The sequence below is a fragment of the Lepisosteus platostomus genome, chromosome 11, assembly GCF_059453375.1.
Source record: "Lepisosteus platostomus isolate fLepPlt1 chromosome 11, fLepPlt1.hap1, whole genome shotgun sequence".
Lineage (NCBI taxonomy): Eukaryota > Metazoa > Chordata > Actinopteri > Semionotiformes > Lepisosteidae > Lepisosteus > Lepisosteus platostomus.
Genome location: NC_142621.1, coordinates 14,313,686 through 14,334,638, shown reverse-complemented (window position 1 = coordinate 14,334,638; position 20,953 = coordinate 14,313,686). Strand labels below are relative to the sequence as shown.

The window sequence follows — 20,953 nt, the reverse complement described above, 5'->3', positions numbered from 1 at the left end:
TAGTTTTCCATTTTGAAGCAAATGATTTGCATGAAGCTAAATGTGACATAACTGCAACATGTTAAAGGTTTATTCAATGCTGAAAAGAGAAGAAAGGAAACACAATGTTTTGGCTGTGGTGCCTTCTTTGGGTGAGATCTTTTTTGCAAAGAAACTCAACTTGACTTTACCTTCACGAAAGGAAAGGTGAAAAAGAGTATTTACATATGTGACCATTTTTTCATCCACATCCTTCTCTATGTCTTTTCCCCACAGATAATCTGACAATAACTTATCTGTGAAATCTGCATTTGAAATTCACTGTACTGAAGTTATTTTATTCAATACCCTGCCGCATTCATCATCGGAGTATTCAACTGCGCACATCATTTGGACTATTAATTAAAATGACATGTTGCTTGGGAAGAAAAAGAAAGGCAAAATGATACTGAGGAGATTATAAAACTGTAATCAGAGTTTCTTATATATGTCATATCTTTCTACATTTTACACTGAATAAAGGTTATTGGATCCATACGAAATTACATTTAACACATATTTTATCTTTCTTTAAACATCCATAGAGCAAAGATACCATTAAAACAGTCACACGACAGAATTTGGCAGAATGCCCCATGTAGGCCTGATTTGGAAAAAATCCAGCCTCTTCGCTGTTTAAAGGAAAATGCCTACACATTATTAATGCTGTCTGTCCCATAAACGAAAGTCTTGTTTTAAAGTGCGTCTTTAATAATTTAGCAATTACACTCTGCACCACACTCACCAAGCACCACATACAAATTTCCAGTGGAATCACTGATTACACTTATCAGATTAAGCACTTTGTAAACATTTGATAACTTTAAAGAAAGGCTCGGTTGTTCGAAATGAAATTATCATAATGTAAGTCATCTGACAGGAATACTCCTAATTACTAGTATAGATTGTTTTCATGCAGAATTTTTAACATGATAATTGCATTTTCTGTTCTGCGCTCTGAAGTCACATGGTCCCATTACCCATTTAGCAAGTCCTTTGGTCAAATCATGGGTGCTTGTCTTCTACAAGACCAGGGCTAAGCTGCCAAATAACAATTCAGACCCACACTTTGATGATTTTATGAGTTTAAATAATATAAACGGCCCAACACCCCACAAATTCCCAGTAGCTAACTGCCATTTACAGGAAAGAGCACGCAACTTAATCTCATTGAAGACATGTAAAAATAAACTTTAAAAGTTGTTTAAAAACATGAGCTTACAGATAGAGAGGGTGTCTTTGTGTATTTTAGAATGAAGGGCTAGACACAGATGAGTAGAGTATATTTATACAGTATATTTAAGAGACAGGAAAAACACATTTAAACAGTTGAAAAGGAGCATTATAAATCTGCTCAGCTGCCTATAATGTGTGTGCAACTATAACAGCCAACGTGCTTACAAACAGAATTGGACAGTATGGCGTATGTGTTTAAATCGAGAAATGTAATCCTCGTTTATTTTTTTCTATAGAAACTATAGATTTATTTTGGATGAGTAATGAAAACAAGATTATGATCGAAGTCAAAATAATTTTGCAACATATCGCATTACTACAGTACATATTCCTAAATTGATCACTTCTCATTACCATTACCACTTTTAACCAACAGGTGGCAGATCACTGTAAGCACTAAAAGCAAGAATTATGGAGAAGCAACCATCCATTTTCTAACCACTTCATCCAATTCAGGGCTGCAGGGGAGCTGGTGCCTATCTCGGCAAGCAACAAGCGCAAGGCAGCCTATACTCTGGACGGGACACCAGTCCATCGCAGGGCACATACAGCAATGCTAACCACTGCACCACAATGGCACCTATTATCAATAAGATTCGTACATGTAATTGTATTATTTATAACACAAAAACTCATATATATGTAACGACAAAAATAAATTATTAACTTCTATAACTATATTGAGTTCACGTGGAATTATATGTTTAAATCACAGTAATGCACATCAGGTTTTTGCATAATAGCAGTATTAAATATAAATTTTACTTGAAAATTAAATACTTTTAGCATAGGAAATTAATAAAGATTTAGTATTCTTAATTGACTTTATAATCAGGACCTACAGGATGAGGCCAATTAGAAGCAAATTAATTCAGAACTTCAAAAAAGGTACTCTTTGTATACTATACCTACAAATTTATATACAGTAGCTACAGATTTACTTAAGACATAAAACAAAGTCCACTTGTTTGTTTTCATGTGGGGAGATTCAAAAGCCTTTCAGTAAAATAGTTGTATCCTAAAATTACAATTTATTTGCTGAAAGTCTTCAGAAGAGTATGAAGGTCATTATTACGCTGGTGACAAAACATGTTGAAACACATTACATTGAACGTTTGCCACTTAAACATAACTATGAGATTCGAAATCGGCTCTTTTTTGAGAGAGAAACATCAGAGCAAATTTGGCATGAGAGCAGGATGCTTTAAAAGCTGTCCTGTGAATCATTTTGACACTAAAACACCTTTTCGACACTTGGAATCGCTTCTGTGTTGGGGTTTCTTATTCTGGTTGCGTTTTGTGTCGCCTTATGGAGAAGAAAAGTCCAGAAATGGCAATTATATTAAAATCATTTTCTTCTTTAAGGGCTATTGAGTTGTTTTTCATAAACAGGTATTAACACATGCTTCATGCTGGAGTAACTTGTTGTCTATTTTATAATTATTCAGAAATACTATTATGCCTGGAAATACTGTATAATGCAAGTTGCTTACGTCTCCTCAAAAGACTCCGCTCTCTTTTCAAACACAACAGTTTTCATTTTTATAGTTAAGTTTTTCCTAAGTACCGGTCACCATAAGTACAGGACAATACACTGTTTAGCTAAATCAATCACAATGACAGGGAAACAAAACTAAATAAGGCTTGGAAAATCTTTCTTTACCTGATATAAATATAATTTTAGTATGCCATAAGAAACTAATCAATAAAAATTCACACTTCACGATTTTGCTCAGTGACAGGTAGTTATTTCCACTGTTATATTTTCTTAGGACAGTATATTTTAATAAATTGTGTAAACTCATGGAGCTGCAATGGAAACCTATTAATCAACACGAACCTAAGAAGACAAAATTAATGTATCAGAGGTTGTCTTCTGCTACTGTATCAAATCCATTTAGACACCCCTTATTTATCATAATTATTAGGAAAAAAATGTTTTCATAATTTTCTGTTTCCTTTTAATGTGTAATATGAAGGAATCATACATTTCTTAATATTGCAATAAAAAGCATTTTCTCCCTTTTAGCAGTAAAAAAAGGAAATCAAACATTTTAAACAAAAAAAAAGTGCTGTTATTGGATGAGAGATGTGTATACTTTTATTATGACAGATATACACTAACAAAAATATTGAACTTTATTAAGAAAGATTATACAGGATCCTAAATGGCTTCAAGGAAACTAGCATTAGCTGTAAATAATACATTATGTTTTAAGAAAATAATAAAAATAAAAGGCTTTTTAAAATACTGTTTAATACCATCCTATGCACTGCATTCTACAGTTCTGTGTTTGTTCTCCAATATGCCTCAAAGACCTGCTAATTCAAATCTGCACAAATTCAGTACAAAGCTTTTACCAGTTGCGACAGGCTGTATTATATGTGTATATCGCTGTATATGTTCAGGATGTTTTTAACAAAACAGTCATTCTTTCACTAATCAAAGTTATTTACAAATCGTCAGCGTGTTAAAACTGTTCAAATGTTCAAATCAGGAAAGCTTGTTGTGTCATTAAAGTGAGCTATTTTTGTGAAAAAAGCACACAGTTTAACGTTCACTATTGCTATTATTTACTACTTTTTACAGTTACAGGCCCCCTTGCATCCTGTGCCTGTTGAGACAGGCTCCAATTCTGCGAGAGTAATGAAAATGGATGAGAAAATACTGAAAAATATTTAAGACAAAATATTTGTATTTTAATAACAGATCTTTGTAGCCCACTTTTTTGCAAATGTAACCTTATCACTAATCTTTCGTGCTGAAAACCACTATCACAGAAAAGTGGATTAAGATTGCTCCACGTTAAATCATAACCAAATCTTTGATGCAATGAGGAAATGTCATAATTATATGCGAGGGGGTACTTGTGATCTTTTTAATTATTCCGCACTTCATTTCAAGCCCACCATTCAAAATGCAATATGAAAATTGATTGCCTTAAAAATTCAGCCTTGGAATCAAGGAAGACCATAAATAATCCACCTTTGCAAAGAAAAAGAAATGTTAAAGTGGAGACAGATCCCTTTAATTTTCAGAGAGATATGCATTTGGGATAATTGAATGGACTGGTCTTTGGTGAAAAAGAAAGTACACTTGTTATCTTGTGAAACTCAACATGTAAGATAGGAATCTTTTGAATGTCAGCAACAGAAATGGAATTAACAAGAGATCTTTTTATTGTTCTGGAAGGTCATTAGGCTGCAAATTCGGTAATTATGGAAATTATCTGTTCGGTTCTGTGGAATGTTTTCCCCTTTCCATAAGGAATTGAAATGTTCAATCAGTTTCTCTCGTGGGAAAGTTCGGCTATAACTGCAAGTGTACCAGCAAAATCAAATTAAGCAAAGAGATTTCATTAGTATTTATAGCCTGAAGGCATCTGTAAAAGTACAGGGCAAAGAAGTTATGTGGGATTCAAAAGAGGAGAATGATTTGCTAATGACAAAGGCCAAACCTAAAAGACATACAAGAGGATAATGAATAAGAGCCATTGATCGTCTCTTTCAAGAGAAATCTGAAGAGATGTAAAATATTGATGTTCTTGTGCATGACTTTGGACTTCATATATAACTGTTTGGGTTTGTTTTCTTTGTTACTAAACAATATTTGCCATTGTAGAAGGTTACAAAGCTGCATTTGAAGAATGCTTTAAAGTACAGTTTATGCAAAAGGGGAAAGCCTTTGTAAACTATTACAAAAAGAACACCTTTAGCACAAATAGAATGTACAAGCTATTGAAGAGAACTCCTCAATCCTTTCTGTTCGAAAAAGAACACAAACATTTAAACAATATGCTGCATATTTAAGATTTTAATTTGTAATTCCAAATAAATATACATTTTTGAGACGCTCCCATTCCACACATAACTTATGATGTATTGCTTTCAGGGTCATTGGTCATGCACTCAGAAACCCATATAATGTATAGTGTAAAAGAACCTAAAATATCTCATACTTTTGATTTTATTAAGTTTGTATTTTAAGATTCCAAGACAGTGAGAGCTGAAATATCCTTCCTCATCACAACCAAGTGGCTCCAATTAGATTCAATACTACTGTTGCTCTAAGTAATTCCACAGTTTTCTTTTTTGTATATTATGATGGTTAGTGGTTATAAATCACCATTGGAGGTGACATAAAATGTATTGATACTGATTAAATCAAATAAAGAGAAAAACGGGATTACTTCCTGCAAGAAGAGGGTAACTCATTTGGAGCTATAAAATCAGAACATGCATAGAAATGTGGATACAATGTTACACATGCTATTGAACCTGTTAAATAAAACTTGTTAAATAAAGATCTGTAGCCCAGGACACAGATTTTGGTACAACATGAAACATAATATGATAATATTTCAGAACACTGTGGAATGCAATCATTGACAGACAATAACCAGTTGAATCCTGCCATGATTAACAGAATTAACCGCAACATCATCTTCACATTAGGCCTCTCAGGCAGTGAGTGGTCCTCCACAATGCCCTGGTGGGAGACCTCAATGAATCTCCAGTAAGGACTACAGGATTACAGTATTATAAGCTACGCTTTCCACAGCCAAAGATTTTCTCTAATCAGCCCTCATTCAGATAATTGGGTTTAGAGGTGAGCAGGAAAGTGGGTAAAACATAGTGGCGGAAATTCTGACAGATTATTAGAATGAGCCTTACTAAATTGAATGTAATTTACTGTGATATTATAGATATGTATGCATCAATAAGCAGCAGAAGATTGAGTTCAAAGGTCAGCTCCACTGCTTATCAGAATTTGCCACATTACCAGGTTAAAGGAAGACAGTTTCCTTTAACCAAAATTAAAGACCATGACACTCAAGGTTTCATGCCATGACACTGGAATCTGAAATGGAAACAGATACGACACTGATATACAATAGGCACCAAGCCCAAGATTTACTCAATGGCTATAAAATGTGGACATGCAAGTATTCACATTATACAGCAATTACTTTGCAAAATACTCAGTCAAAACACTGGGCTGATATTCCACAAAAGTGACATGTAATACTTAATGAATTTTCCCTTTGAGAACTAAAGGATTCTGGGAAGTGGTTTTCACACACAGCACAGGAGATATTTGGCGCTACCATTTTCTACTTTAATTTCAAGGCAATTTACATTACAAGCACAGTTATCCACACCAAGAGGAGCTACAAGATTTGTTTGCAGAATACAGTCTTGCACAGATATGAACATAGATATGAAAAGAGACATGGGTACTAATTTAACAAAACCTTTCAAATTCTTATCAAAGTATTTAGTCCTCTTTACCTTAGAATTCTGTCGATTTGAATTTTTCCCTTTTTTATTATTCACTGCTTTATTCATTCTCAGAGGGCAATGGGGTTTGTAGAGTGTAACTTGACATTCAAGAAACTTTTGAACTTTGAGTTTGAGAGAGATTATTGTACAAAAATGTTTTCTGACATGTTATGCGTGCCATTTTTAACCTTAACAAAGTTCTCCTAAACTTTTTGTTCTCATGATTGAAGAGTGTTGTCAATATCAGAGACATACACTAACAGTGAGCAGTTTCATTTGTTTGCTGTCAAATACATTCCTATTTTATACTTAGTGTGATCTCATTTTAAATGCTGCCAATTCTCTGACATTTTGGGTTCCAAAATATTTGAAATGTCTTGTCTGCAAGGCTACATTCCATATATAAATAAGATGCAAATAGTAATGCTCTCTCTAATGACTATTTTTTGTTTAATTATAATGATAAATCCATAAATATAATCTCCAGGCAAATGTATGTTGATCAGCCAGCACAACATTCACAAATGTTTAAACTTGTGTCTTCTAAGATGATGTGAGACTTAAGAAATAGTGTTTTCAGATTGTGTATTTATCTGATAATTGAGATAATGGACTTTTAATTAACTCTCTAGCAAGTTGTTTTTAACTTAAGAGGAGTGTCAATTTCATCCAAGAATTGTTCATGTTAAGAATTGAAATTGATAAGGCCTTTTACCTGCACAAATGCCATTTAACATACAAATCCCAAGATAGCTTTGACTGGTTTTATACATTTAAATCCCTAATGTCCTATTTAAGAATTGTCAATTCCAGGTGTACAATATTCCAGTAATAAATATATAGGAATTACACTGCATGTTCTCATTTGCTTTTCTTCACATAATTTACCAAGACTTTATGACTTTATGAGGGGTCATTATACAAAATTCTACTTTAAGCTTAATGTTATAAGAAACAAAAACAAAAATTGTATGGAGCCACTTGCATTCTCTCACACACACTGAAACTTGTTTCAGGTTTAAAGATCATTTTTTTATTTGTGTTTTAAAAGTAGTAATTATGCTATAGCGTAGTTCTGTGTGTTCATTGGCAACACTTTGACATTAATCTCCTTAAAACATACTATACAATAATGAAGAATACCTGCATATTAGGTTCACAGTATTTTCTAAATATCTACCAGCGTCGTAATGACATTACATTGCATAAAGACAGCCACCTCTTAAGGACAGTTTCTAAAGAGAAAATGGCCCACGTGCAGGTGTGAGGGCAGAAATGCTATCGATTTGAGGAAGATTCAACTGCCGAAACATCGTGTTTCTTTTTACTTTTCAGCATGGAGTTAACCTCTGCTTGTTATTTGTACCCATCTCACGCTGACGCAGCTCCTCGACTCGAACAGCCTTTGTTGTACTGAGTTCTACGTTTTTAAACCCCAATAAATTTACGCCAAGAACAGTGGTCCCCTGTTGCTTAAAAACTCAAAATAAACCAAATAATCGAGGTATTTGCACTTTCTAAGCCATTGTTATCAAATAACACTTCCTAGGTAGTGTTAATGTGCTACACCAGTCGTCTTAATCTGAATGACAAAAAACACACCTCACACCTCACACACCTCTTACATAGCAAGACACGTTGGCATGCAAATACATCCAACACATTTATCTCAAGGTGTAATTTTTCTATGGCACCACTCCATTCCAATGTGCACGTTCTCTGAAAATTTGCTCTTTCGGTGCCAACTACCGAAAACCTCCTGGTTGAATGTGTTTGTTTTAACAGTTATACCATACCAATTCACTCACAATATTTTAAATATTTTAATACAGTGGTAAATATATCAGACATTGCAAAATGAATGAACCAGTAGTTAAGGTTCCCTTATTTCTAACACGGTGTTTTGGATTATTTTAATGTCTTTAGCATTTCTCAAAAGGAATAGGAAATGTATTGCTCCAAAAGTAAATACATTGGGCACGAATAATATCAAATCACCTCCATCAACATTTCAAATTAGCCCAGTGTTTCAATTACTACATACGAAACCTTCACGATTTATATGACCATGTTTCGAACGCAAACATGTTTTGCATATTAGATTACAACCTACTGAATTCGATGCGTAGAGACTCATGTTAATATGACCTCCTCCTATCTAAATGACAACGATTTTTAACAGAGCGCACAAGTCTTCCACAGTCCACGTACCTCGTGACCTCAGTCACAGACAAATCTATCATTATTCTGAGCATTAATAGTATCATACGCCAAGAAAGTAGATTTTGTTCTGAATGAAACTGTTTCAGGGTGAAAAGGAATCCTTCATTTAATTCTAACCCCCCACGTATAAGAAAGTTATTTTTAATACCAGCATCCCGAAGTACGCGTTTTTGCACAGGTATACTCCAATATACCTTAGGAAATAAATATTATAGGGCAATCGAAATACCTGTGAAAGACTCATTAATCGACACATATATCTGAACTACAATAAAGAATAATATGGTGACATACAACACAAAAAGGATTGTGTTATGGATTGATGTTATTACAGGTAAATTAAACGACTGTATTCCTTCAAAAACGAAAACGAGACAAGAAGATGTCTTTCCCAGTCGTAAATCCATAAAATCATTCTTAGTCTAACGCTATTTTTTAAACCATAACTTAATTTTGCAAAATAAAACTATTCCTTATGGTAATGTTCCCGTCACTCGAAATCGACGTTTAATTAAACGTCATGTTGACTGTTGACGTCTGCTTGAACATTTATAATGTATTTAAAAAAGAAAACATCGTGTAAGCTGCAGCATACTGTGTTTATTCAGCATCTGTGTGTTTAGATTGCAATTGTTATTCAAAATTAACATTTACGTTATTGAAACAAGCCATCAGTGGCAAATATAAATATATGCTGATTTCCGAAAAAAAAAATCTGATTCAGACAAAATTAAGATTTTTCTTTCGTATTTGTGATTTTCGTTTCAGTTATAAGCGAGTATCTTGTCAGGGCCGATTTTGAAAACCACTGCATTATGTCCTTATTCAAACTTGCGCGACATCTCTACATTTTCTGTTTTGTCCCCGACATTGTTGCGACGGTGAGCCGCCTATGGTTTTGCAGAAGAGAAGATTAAAAATGAGCAACATCATATTGTTTGACAGAAAGTTGCAGGATGATAGAGTGGGTTCTTCAAGGGGGTGAAAATGGAGAATTCCTAAAAAAAAGATGAGATTTTGCCTTCTGGAGGGTATAGCCTAGAGGGAATCACGGTGTCGACCATACAAAATCGCATTAAGGATTACATTTCAATGAAAAGTCATTTTTTAACGCAAATATGACGCAGACACTTCCCTTCGGAGAAGAAAAGAACAATTTTCCAGAGAATAGCTCGTTTTGATTAAATCTGACATGCTGATAATTCTGCGTTGATGTAAAATAATTAACATAATAGCCGTAATTAAAACCGCGCTAACAATGCCATTAATTTATCACAGTTTTACTAGCTTTCTGCCCCCAACTGCGCTCTCGTCCTTAATTAAATGAGTTGCCTTTCATAAAAATCTTATTTTCTACGAACTATAGTAATTCTCTTCATCATTATTGTACAAATTGAACATTTAGCTAAAGTAAAATTTCCGTTTTTAGATGTTTCATTTCGGCACAATATTAAAATGCATGTTTTCATTGATTTGTCACCGTACTCTGCATAGTAGACTTAAAGATTAAATAAGGCCCATGCCAGGTACAAACTATAGAATGCATCAATACTGTGACCCATCTTAAAAAAAAAAAACACCTGGAATAACGAATAATTATGGAGAAGTGTTTCTTATGACCACAATAAAAGCTGTTTGACGAAATTGTCCATCTCTCATCATTACGAAACCGCGGCTTTATAAGTAAGGACTATGAACTTGCTGGTAATTCTCATACAAAACATAGTCTTTACATTACTCCCACATTTCATTTCATATCAGCTCAGACTGATTTCAAATCGATTTCTCAGAATCCCTATAAGTCGGAATAAAAAAAGGCCCATAGAATAAAAAAAAATCCATGCAAAGGCATAACACCTGAGACAGAAACAGCCTTCGCTTAATGCCAAAAGACTTAATCCTTCTCAGCTCTCAGTTTTACATAACTTATTTACTGAAGGAAGAGGTTTTAAAAAGATGAGAGAGGACGCCTTTGATTCCAGGTTAGCTCTCTAAAGCGATTACATGACAGTGTTTTGGGAATCCAGAGCTCCTATATCATTTCCAGTTCCTTCCATTCACTGCAGTCAGGACACTTTCATTCTTTCGGGGAGAAAACACAGAAAGGTACAGAAATCGTACATTTCAAACATTTGTGTGTGATTATTTACCTTCTTTAGAAAGCATCTACCCTAGTGGGTCTCCATTATTCAACACAGTAAAGCCTTCAACGACTACCCTCCGGTTTTCTTTTTATTTTCTACTACCTTGGAGAGACACGTTTTCTATCCTGCTCTTCCGCCGCCACCCTCCTTCTTTATTTCTCAGATTTAATTAGGCATAAATCTTATTCCGTATAACTATTTGCGAGCTATCTGTTTCTGACCTTGCTTGGTTATCACATCCAGAGACTGTATCCGCACCGTCACCTGCTGTAGCAGCGTCCCCTAATAGGTTCATGCTGGAAAGAGTTAGCTTATTATTCTAAAAGGTTTTGTCGGGCTAAGCCGTGCATATGTGCTTAAATGTACATTTCATTAACAAACTGCGAGACTATAAAACAGGATTTATGAAGCTTCAAAAGATCAGTTTAAGAGGACGGATTTTATCTACTTTTTCAACAATATAAGGCCGATAACATTCTCTTTCAAAACGCTATGACACAGAAATTGAAAGACAAAGATCTGAAATAGACTCAAGAATCCCTTTAAATGTGTTTCTCTCTCACATACTTCAGCATTCTTGTCTTTACGGGATTTCCCGTCCACTCTTTAGTTTTATTTGCTACTCCTTACTCCATCCACGCGAAACTCCACACGGAGAATGCATTCGAAGCAAATATTTTGGCTATTAAATTTAAGTAAAGTAGATTCTATTTTCCTTATGAAATAAGTGGTTTACACTGTGGGGGCATCTCTAGATTGCCTGATTGTCAAGAATTGCTATCTCTGTAAGGCCATTTTCACAAATGATGTATCTAAATTGATAATAATACGCGCCCACATTAAATAGCACAATATAACGAGTTTGTCCAATCCTTCAAAAAAGAGGTTAAAAGTGTATATTTCGGTGTGCCCTGATACACAACGAACTGCTAGTTCTGCTATGTGCTATATTTTTGTACATGGTGACACGTTTTTAAAAAGGAACTAAAAGTATTTAAAACGTTGAATGAGCAAACGACGTGTAAAATAAATGTTGGGTTTTGCTGAAAGGAGACCAATTTCATCTGCTAAGTAGCCGGTATTGACAAAGTGGAGATCACACAGGTCAGATGGTACCCCGCCTCAGAGCCAGATTAGTACAATACATACTTAATCTGGGGGAAACGTTCATTTTGACTCAAGACCCATTATTATTAACGATGATATGATTTAATTAACACGACTTTTATTGTGATGTAGAAAATAAACGAATCAACGAGATGCCGAATTACAGTTGTGGTTTTTTATCTTCTCCCTGGAGAATAAAACATACACTGCATTGTGGAGTTGTTTCAGGAAGGAGGAGCTGTGTTTCGGATTATATCTAAATATTTGCTAAACATCGTGTATACTGCACTTTGCAAGGAAGCTCGCGTTATCCCCTTTATTTTTAAATAGAATGAATTACAACAAGAAACAAAATATACGAAGAATATTATAAGAAAAACGAGTATTAGAATATTAGGTTACTAAAACGGGTAATATATAATATATAGATTTGTACTCGCAACGTAGTCTCAAATGAAAATAACAACCTTTATACATTTTATATTTAATTGTATTAGACTACATTCACGTCAAAAACAACTTATAACGCTTTATCTAAATACAATAAACAAAATATTAAGCTGTCCAAATGTCATTCGTTGCCTTTTCAACAGATGGGCGCTTTATTACATATCATTTCATATTCATTACAGTTATTGCCTGGTAATTAAGAGTTTTTTTTTTATCGAGTGTAGCCTACGAAATCTACCGAACAGAAAATGCAAATCCAAACATAAAACGTATTCCTGTTAATGCTCGATAAGAACGTGGTCCTTATAATACTTAGTACACTTTTTGCATTTTAATAAAAAGACATCTCTACAACATACTTAACAACAATATTACTTTTATACATATCGATATGAAATCCGAAACCTTGCATGAACTCCCATCTCCGTAATATTTGTGCTTATTTTAATTCATATTTATTTAGCTTAATTAAGCCAACTGCACAGAGTGTCCAAAAATACTGGAAATTGCGACAAGTGACGCTTTCAAGTTATTTAAAATAAAGAAAATCCTTCCATCGCAACCACAATACGCTACGACGTCTGTTTCATTCGTCAGCAGCGGCCTGAAGAATTTTGTTCGGTACAGAATAAGCCTTGTCACAGTTAACTGCTGCTCAGATCCCATCGTAAAGTCATTTACACATTTTTGTTAGTTCTAATAGAGGGGTGGTAAGAATAATTGATTCTGTTGTCAATTAAAGATATTTTCATTACGGCAGGAGGAGACTTGCAGACCAAATCAATAGGAAGTTATATTGCTAGTGGCACACAGATAACGAATTTAAAGCTCCTGTACTCTTTTTCTCTGGGCTACACAAATAGAACAATATAAAAGTTATCGAACATTCTGATAAACTCGTTTACCTCAATATGCAAGAAAACTGTTCGGAGGACAAAAAAATCATTTAAAAGGTACGTGCGTATTGTTACAATTAATTACAAATTACACTGGGACAGAGAAAGGTTTTAATCTTTCGGAGGTCTGTGAAATCTATACAAACAACCAGTCATTTTAAAGTCAAAACTTTTATGTTTTTATGACAAGTTGTGTGGTGGTTCTGTTTTTCCCTCCTCTGTGTCATGATATTAAACGGTTTTCTCGCAGGAAACGTATATAGTTCTGTGTACGTTTTTGCATCCTTTTCATGGAAAACATCCTACTGACAAGACTTGCTTACCTTCATTGTTGTGAATAGACTCTTCAAATTCACCTACTCTCTCATTTCCTACTTTTTCATATGCTAACTCCAGCAATGATTAGGTCGTTAACACCTCTGCAGAGCCCGTTAGGAGTTCTTTATAGTTTCCCATTATCATCGCACGCCTTTCCCCTTCTCCTTTTCATTTGGTGAATGTAATACATTAATCGATTACCCTCCAGCACTTGCACTGTATGTTCAAGTTCAACTAAGATTAACATTATTTTTTATGCCGAAAACACCATAATCTTGGTTTCTAACTACACGACAAATGTCCAAAAATTTCCACGTATTAACAGTTTTTCAGAGCATAAACATCCCTCTTCTCATTAGGAATATTTGCTAATTCCTGTACTTTTTTTTCTGGCTTTATACGCGTTGCCCGCGATATTTATTGAAGACGAAACGGTGAGTAGCTGCGAAGAGGTTTAATGAACTTAAAATGCAGACGCTTTCGCTCATCGTCTTTCAGCACAATTTGATTTAGCCAAAATTGGTTTTAGAGCTGCAGAGTTAATTCATAACTGCTACGAAGATTTCAATCAAGCAGGCCAGTTGTCTTTTTTCCCCCAACTGCTACTGTGAAATGGTCTATGACAGACGAATAAAGTAGGGATGTAGTGGCAAGTGGTATTACCGCTGTCCCTTTGTTGACAAATCCATGAAACAACTCCAGTTTGCATGGTTTAACAGGGGGAAGTCTGACGTCAGGCCATCACGTGACGGCACTGATAGTATATCTTTAACTGAAAAGTAATCTATCAGACAGTTCTTAAAACCGGCTTTAAAAGCATGTGTCATCTTTACTCCCCACTCTGAATCCAGTTTCAGTTACTGGGAAATACGATTTGAAGGTGAGCGGGCGTGAAGCAAACGAGACTGTTACAACTTTAGCTAGGCGCTTCGCGGCTAGAGAAATATTTTCTAAAGTTTAAGTTTCACTGGCAGGCCGATCTGACCTGCATTTAGAATTTGTTGACATCCGATCCCATCCAGACGGGCCACGGCACTTACCTTCGTTTGTTCTTCAGTAAAGTAAGCTGTGATGACCCTGTCTGGAGGCAACAGTGCCAACGACATGTCCGGTCAGACGGTGCTTACAGCTGAAGATGTGGATATCGATGTGGTCGGAGAAGGCGACGAGGGGATGGAAAGGGACAGCGACTGCGAGAGCCAGGGAATTCACGACCGCGGCGAAGAGGGGGAGGAGATCGGGGTGAAAGAGCTGACGGGGAGCCCCTGTGAGAGCGCAGCCGAAGGAGAGACCAAGGGAGACGGCCAGGAGACCGCATCTGCGCCCATTCAGAGCAAACCAAAAAACAGCCTGGTGAAGCCACCTTACTCTTACATCGCGCTCATCACCATGGCTATACTTCAGAGCCCGCAAAAGAAATTAACCCTTAGTGGGATCTGCGAGTTCATCAGCAACCGCTTCCCCTACTACAGAGAGAAGTTTCCAGCCTGGCAGAATTCCATCCGACACAACCTGTCCCTGAACGACTGCTTCGTCAAAATCCCAAGGGAGCCGGGAAACCCAGGCAAGGGCAACTACTGGACTCTAGATCCCCAGTCGGAAGACATGTTCGACAACGGCAGCTTTCTCAGAAGACGGAAAAGATTCAAGAGACACCAGCCAGATGTTCTCAGGGAGCAAACCGCCCTAATGATGCAAAGTTTTGGGGCGTACAGCATCGGGAATCCTTACGGGCGTCACTATGGAATTCATCCGGCAGCCTACTCCCATCCAGCGGCTTTGCAGTACCCTTACATCCCCCCTGTGGGTCCAATGCTTCCCCCGGCGGTCCCTCTCTTGCCCTCCGCTGAACTCAACAGAAAAGCTTTCAATTCACAACTCAGCCCCAGTCTCCAGCTGCAGTTGAATAGCCTGAGCACAGCGTCGATTATCAAATCGGAGCCTTCCAGCAGACCCTCGTTCAGTATAGAAAACATTATTGGGGTGTCCAGCACGTCTTCTAGTGCACAGACTTTCCTGAGGCCTCCTGTGACAGTTCAGTCTGCTTTACTCAGCGCACAACCTCTCTCCCTTACCCGGACATCTAGTGCTATAGCGCCTATTCTGAGCGTGCCCACAAACATAATCTCCGGACAGTTCTTACCGACAGCGTCCACCGCAGGTGTTTCCAAATGGCCTTCTCAATGAGAACTGTATTTTTTTATACATAGAAATATATGTCACCTGTTCGATACCAAGCACTGGACTTTGACGGCAAAACTGTAGCCATTGTCAAAAAGTAAAAAAAAAAAGGAATGCTTTCTGTACAGGTAAAATTTGTAAATATTTGTACAAAGAAACTGATTTACTTGTTTGGTTTTTTTTTCTAATTATTTTATTGTTTGAACTGTGTAACAGTTGTTGTTCACCGAGCTTCCATTTTTTTTTATTGTTGGAAGTTCACTGCCAGTAGTAATATTGAAATTACATTTTTTTTTGTTTTTTAAATACATATAATGCAAAAAACAGGAAAACACTTCGTATTCTATGAAAAATAAGTCTGTTTATAAAAACTGAAATAAATGTATTCTATGTAGCTCTATCGTGTTGTACACTGGATAACTTTGTTAATAAATCTGGATAAAAAAACATGCATAATGTATTTTTTCCCCTATAAATGCATTTCCTAAATTTAGCTTTATTTTATTTTCAAAGGTTGGGATGACTAAATGATGGGAATTAATCAGTATTTATAACACACGGATTTATTTTAGATGAAACTATAACTTAATATTATATCCCACATGCTTAGAAAAAAAAAACTTCTTACGCACAAATGTATATAGAATTGGGTTACTTATATTATTTTAATATCACTATAGTATTTCTCTTGCTACATTGTTTTGCATACTCGCTATGAAAACTAATACATACAGTTGTTATTATTAAACTGAAACAAAAATTTAATTACATCTATACGGCTTTTGTTTTTAGTTTGTTTTAGTTGGAGATTTAGTGTATTCTATTCTAACCAGCATTGGGTTATATATAGAGGCGTATTCCGAAACAAATGTCCTGGTATTTCAGAAGATGAAAGGTGTTTAATATTAATGCAATATATGTTCTAATATTCATAATAATTTAAAGGCTCAAATAATTTAAAGTTATACACTAGATACATCTTTTGTAAAAGTTATATAAATTTTAATCAGCGCTGTATATACCAAAATAGTTTAATGGACTAAATTCCTTAATCTGCGAATATAATATTTCTTTTTCTATTACCCATGACTGTAAGGTAGCTACCGTGTATTTATTTTCGAAATCTGAAATGACTTTTTTTCAAATTTCGTGATAATTATATTACAATAGGTAAATTATTGCTATCTTAAAAATTAAACATATATAAATAATTACACGAATAAAATGTCTGCTAAACATAAAGTCGTTTTATTTGAGTGTTGAAAAGTGTATGAATACAATAAAACAGGTCTTCGGCGCTGCGCATATAATTTTATAATGAACAAATTAATTTGTGTAATGCGAATCAAACAGCCTAACATAATCACCATTATTATTATTATGCTGTTATTATTATTTGCATGTTATTATACAAGTATAGATTACAGACGTTATTATGCACATACTATTACATATATACACTACATTTACATGCTAGTTTTGAGTGAATGTAAAGGACTTCAGATGTTGTCTGAAAATTGGTGAAGAAATGGCTTTTTCAAAACTATCTTTGGTATAATTTGATACGAAGAAGTAAAAATATTAATGTAGAATTACGGTAGCGCATACAGTTCTAAAATCAAGACAGAGTCCGGTAATGTCCAATATTGCAGTACTGTTCTAGTACGAATACTGCGTATAAATAACACATACAGATATATACACTGTATAATGCCAGGAACAACAGCTTTTTAAAATAAATCAGATCGAATAACCCGGGATCTCAAGTAAGCCCTCTAAATGGGGAGTTTCTGCAGTATCTTTTTACATAAAAAATGAAGTGATCTAAAAATGTTTATACGCTGCTGCTATAAAAGTAACACTTCGTTTCACAGTTGTGTCTGGCTAATCAGTTCTACACAAACAGCAAATGGTAGATGATTTGTGCCACACAGGGGTTACTGCTATATTTAACTGATACCCATGGGAAAAGAGAAAGGGGTCTCTTCTTGAATTCACTTTCAGGCTCAAGAAGCTGCTGATCCAGTACTTCTCAATGACACTGGATAACAGGGGGCTCATTCCTGGACTGATTCCTTATTCCTTAAAATTAGGTTAACATTTCTATGTGCATTGCTATAATGCTTCCTGTCACAATGCAGTTAGACTGCCCATACCGCCAGTGATTTATTGTACTATGTCATGTTCGGGATTTTCTTTTAAAAGAAAGCTTTAACAAAAGGAACATGATCAAATATAAATCAAATATATTTTGTTGGGTGCCGATTCTGTGTAAGTTAGGCTTAATTAATGTGCGGGTTCATTCATTTACACGCGCCATACGGTGCATTTCACAACAAACTCACATTTTTTATATACGCATTTATGAAAAAGTAATTTTGATAATCGATAACATTGGTAAACAACTAATTTCTTTGGCTGTTTGAGTTAAAAGCCGTGTTTACGTACTCATGAAAATATTTTATCAAGATGGAAGGCCACTTCTTCTTATCCAAACGTACCTTTCCAAACACAAAGGAGCTGCACTTTTGCAGTCTCCTGTTTCTGTAAACGTTTTAGTGTTTTATTTAACACATGTTTATATTGTCTATACCTAAATTTCGTCATTAAAATTATAGCAACATATGGAATTGTTTCTTAGTATTACAACTACAAATGATACCATCTTACATAGGCGTGAACTCACCACGATTATGTTTTCCAAAATGCATAATAAAGAATAAAACCTGCAGGACAATAATTTAATCAACAATTACAATTTCACAGATTTTCTGTGCTGATCTGTATGTTACAATTTCCATTTAAATATACAGTATTTCACTTCCATAGTCACAGTTGACTAAATCATCTGAAACCCGAGCGGGTAAAGACTTAATCGGGATCATTACTAGAAATAAGCTTTTCTTTGCATTTTCAGAATGCAAAAATGCAGAATGTATACATAACGGGAATATATGTATATGAACAATTGTCATTATGTTCTCTGCAATTTACCTAATGCTCCTAAACCTATTTTTAGAATTAACAATGAAACAGAAGCCACTGTGCCAGTCCAAAAGACCATCGCTAGGTGGCGTTTACTAGTGTCCAATTTCTTTTCAAACAACTTGAAAAGATATGAACTTTTGAAATACCACCGTAGCATTATAACAGTCTTTTAAAACTTGCATGTTGAAATTGATCAGCAAGAGATATAAAGAACCGAAGTTGCTTCAGGGATAGATCTTTATTTTGGAGTAGGAGCACTGTGAAATAGTTTAAATTCTGTGGGTTTTTAATCAAGTAGTTCATTTAAAATCTGGTGTGGGAAAAAGTCGACTCTTCAGCAAGTGCAGGATTATTGATAGATCCCTTTTTATAAAAATGAAGTCACGTAACAGCCATTCAACTCAAATCCTGGGATAGTAATCTATATATCAATATAAAGAGCACCTTTAGTGTGTCACCCTCTGTTTTAAATGCAGTTTATTAGTAGAATGTAGATATAGCTATGACGTCGGTATGAACTACAAGCTAACATACAGGTATATATAAACAACTAAACCTCACGTTTCATGTTTATTTTCCTTACTGCGTCCTGACAATAACTCGGTTTAAGAAAACACCAAGAATTTAAAAAAAAATTACATCGATGGTGAGTTAATTTCACTTCTAAAAAGTAAAAGTGATGGGAGTGGGGAAGTTAAAGCGGAAATGTGGAAAAGGTTAGAAATAACATCCTCTCTGAGCGTTTCCATTTGAAACAAAATTTCAAGGTATTTGTTTTTGCACAGTTCATTCATTACAGTTAAATTGGGTGTTATCTATGAAAAGAAATAAATGATTTCCCATATCCTACAACAAACGCGCGTTTTATTTTTATTCATTAACGAGTTATTTTTTCGTAGAAAAGCAGCAGGTAACCCATTCTGCGTGTTTTAATCCGAATGCGACGTCGCTAAAACGGAGAGGCAGAAACCTTCAAGCAGGCACTAGTGGCTGTTAGGGTATCTGAAACAACAGGAACTACATGGCATGTTGCCTAAGGATGTGAATCGTACTGATAAAGTTATTGTTATTGATGCTTATGCAGAATATATCATATTTGACTAATGCCAACTCTCATTCCTAGTAAACGTTACTGTATGTGCCGCATATGTGCGTACTGTATATTGTATATTGTCCTGCAACGGATTGCAGGCTAATACCTTTAAGTAAAGGGCAGACTGATATGAATTTTAATATTAGTACTACTCAAATATGTGACTCATACTTTGATGCATTCTTAAATATGTATATGCATTGTCTTTTTTTTCATTGTCTTTGATATTAACAAAAACAAATCCTCAAAACAAAATGATCACTATGTAATCTCCGTTTAGAAGCGAGAGGTCGAGTGATGGATAATGTGGAAAACTTGCTCCGCTGAAGACCACCGACGTGTGTCGTATTCGAGCCTGACCTTTGGTGCTGCACCTGCTCCTCAGCTGAGCACAGGTGGGGTGGAGAGAGCGCGAGAGCACTTCATTCCCACACCCTCGTGGAGTAAAATGCTTCAAGGCTGAGGGTCGCCCACTCCACATTAGTTCCAACCTTTATGAGAATGACTAAAGATTACTTTTAAATTAAAAATGTGAAGCTCGCTTTATCAGAATATCAAATGCGAATTTAATTTTTTGTATGTTCTCCGTACACAACGTCAAGGGAATGTCGTTTAATGAGTTTCATTGAATTTAAAAGGCTTAAATATGAGGAAGTAACATACATCTAGTCCTAACCGCCGCTGAATTATTTTTAGTATAAAATGAAAAACTCGTGGTTCTACACTGCGTCCAACACGAAACTAATGCAGTTTTTCTATTCATGACACATAAGTTTCCTACTGACACTTCGATGCAAAAGCTATACAGAAGTGCTGTGCTTTTGCTGCTTATAATATAAATTTTGTTGAAACGAAATCGCTCAGATGCAGTACGCTGCGGTTTTACTGGGCTGGAAGGGAACGGTAATTTCAAACAAAGCCAACCCTAGTAGGTAAACATATTACACCGTGTAACGGTAAACAACACGACTCCAGCAGTAATAGTAGGTTGATACTCTACGGTCACGATCAGAAAT

At 35.4% G+C, this 20,953-nt stretch overlaps 2 protein-coding genes across 2 annotated transcripts in view; both read left to right on the top strand.

Moving 5' to 3' along the window:
- The window catches only part of angptl3 (angiopoietin like 3), a 157,820-nt gene that overhangs the window by 133,369 nt on the left and 3,498 nt on the right, over positions 1-20,953 (top strand). The window lies entirely within an intron of this gene.
- foxd3 (forkhead box D3) lies at positions 14,456-16,303 on the top strand. The gene has a single exon (XM_088598592.1). The coding sequence runs from the start codon at positions 14,747-14,749 to the stop codon at positions 15,860-15,862; it is 1,116 nt and encodes a 371-aa protein (XP_088454718.1). The 5' UTR covers positions 14,456-14,746; the 3' UTR covers positions 15,863-16,303.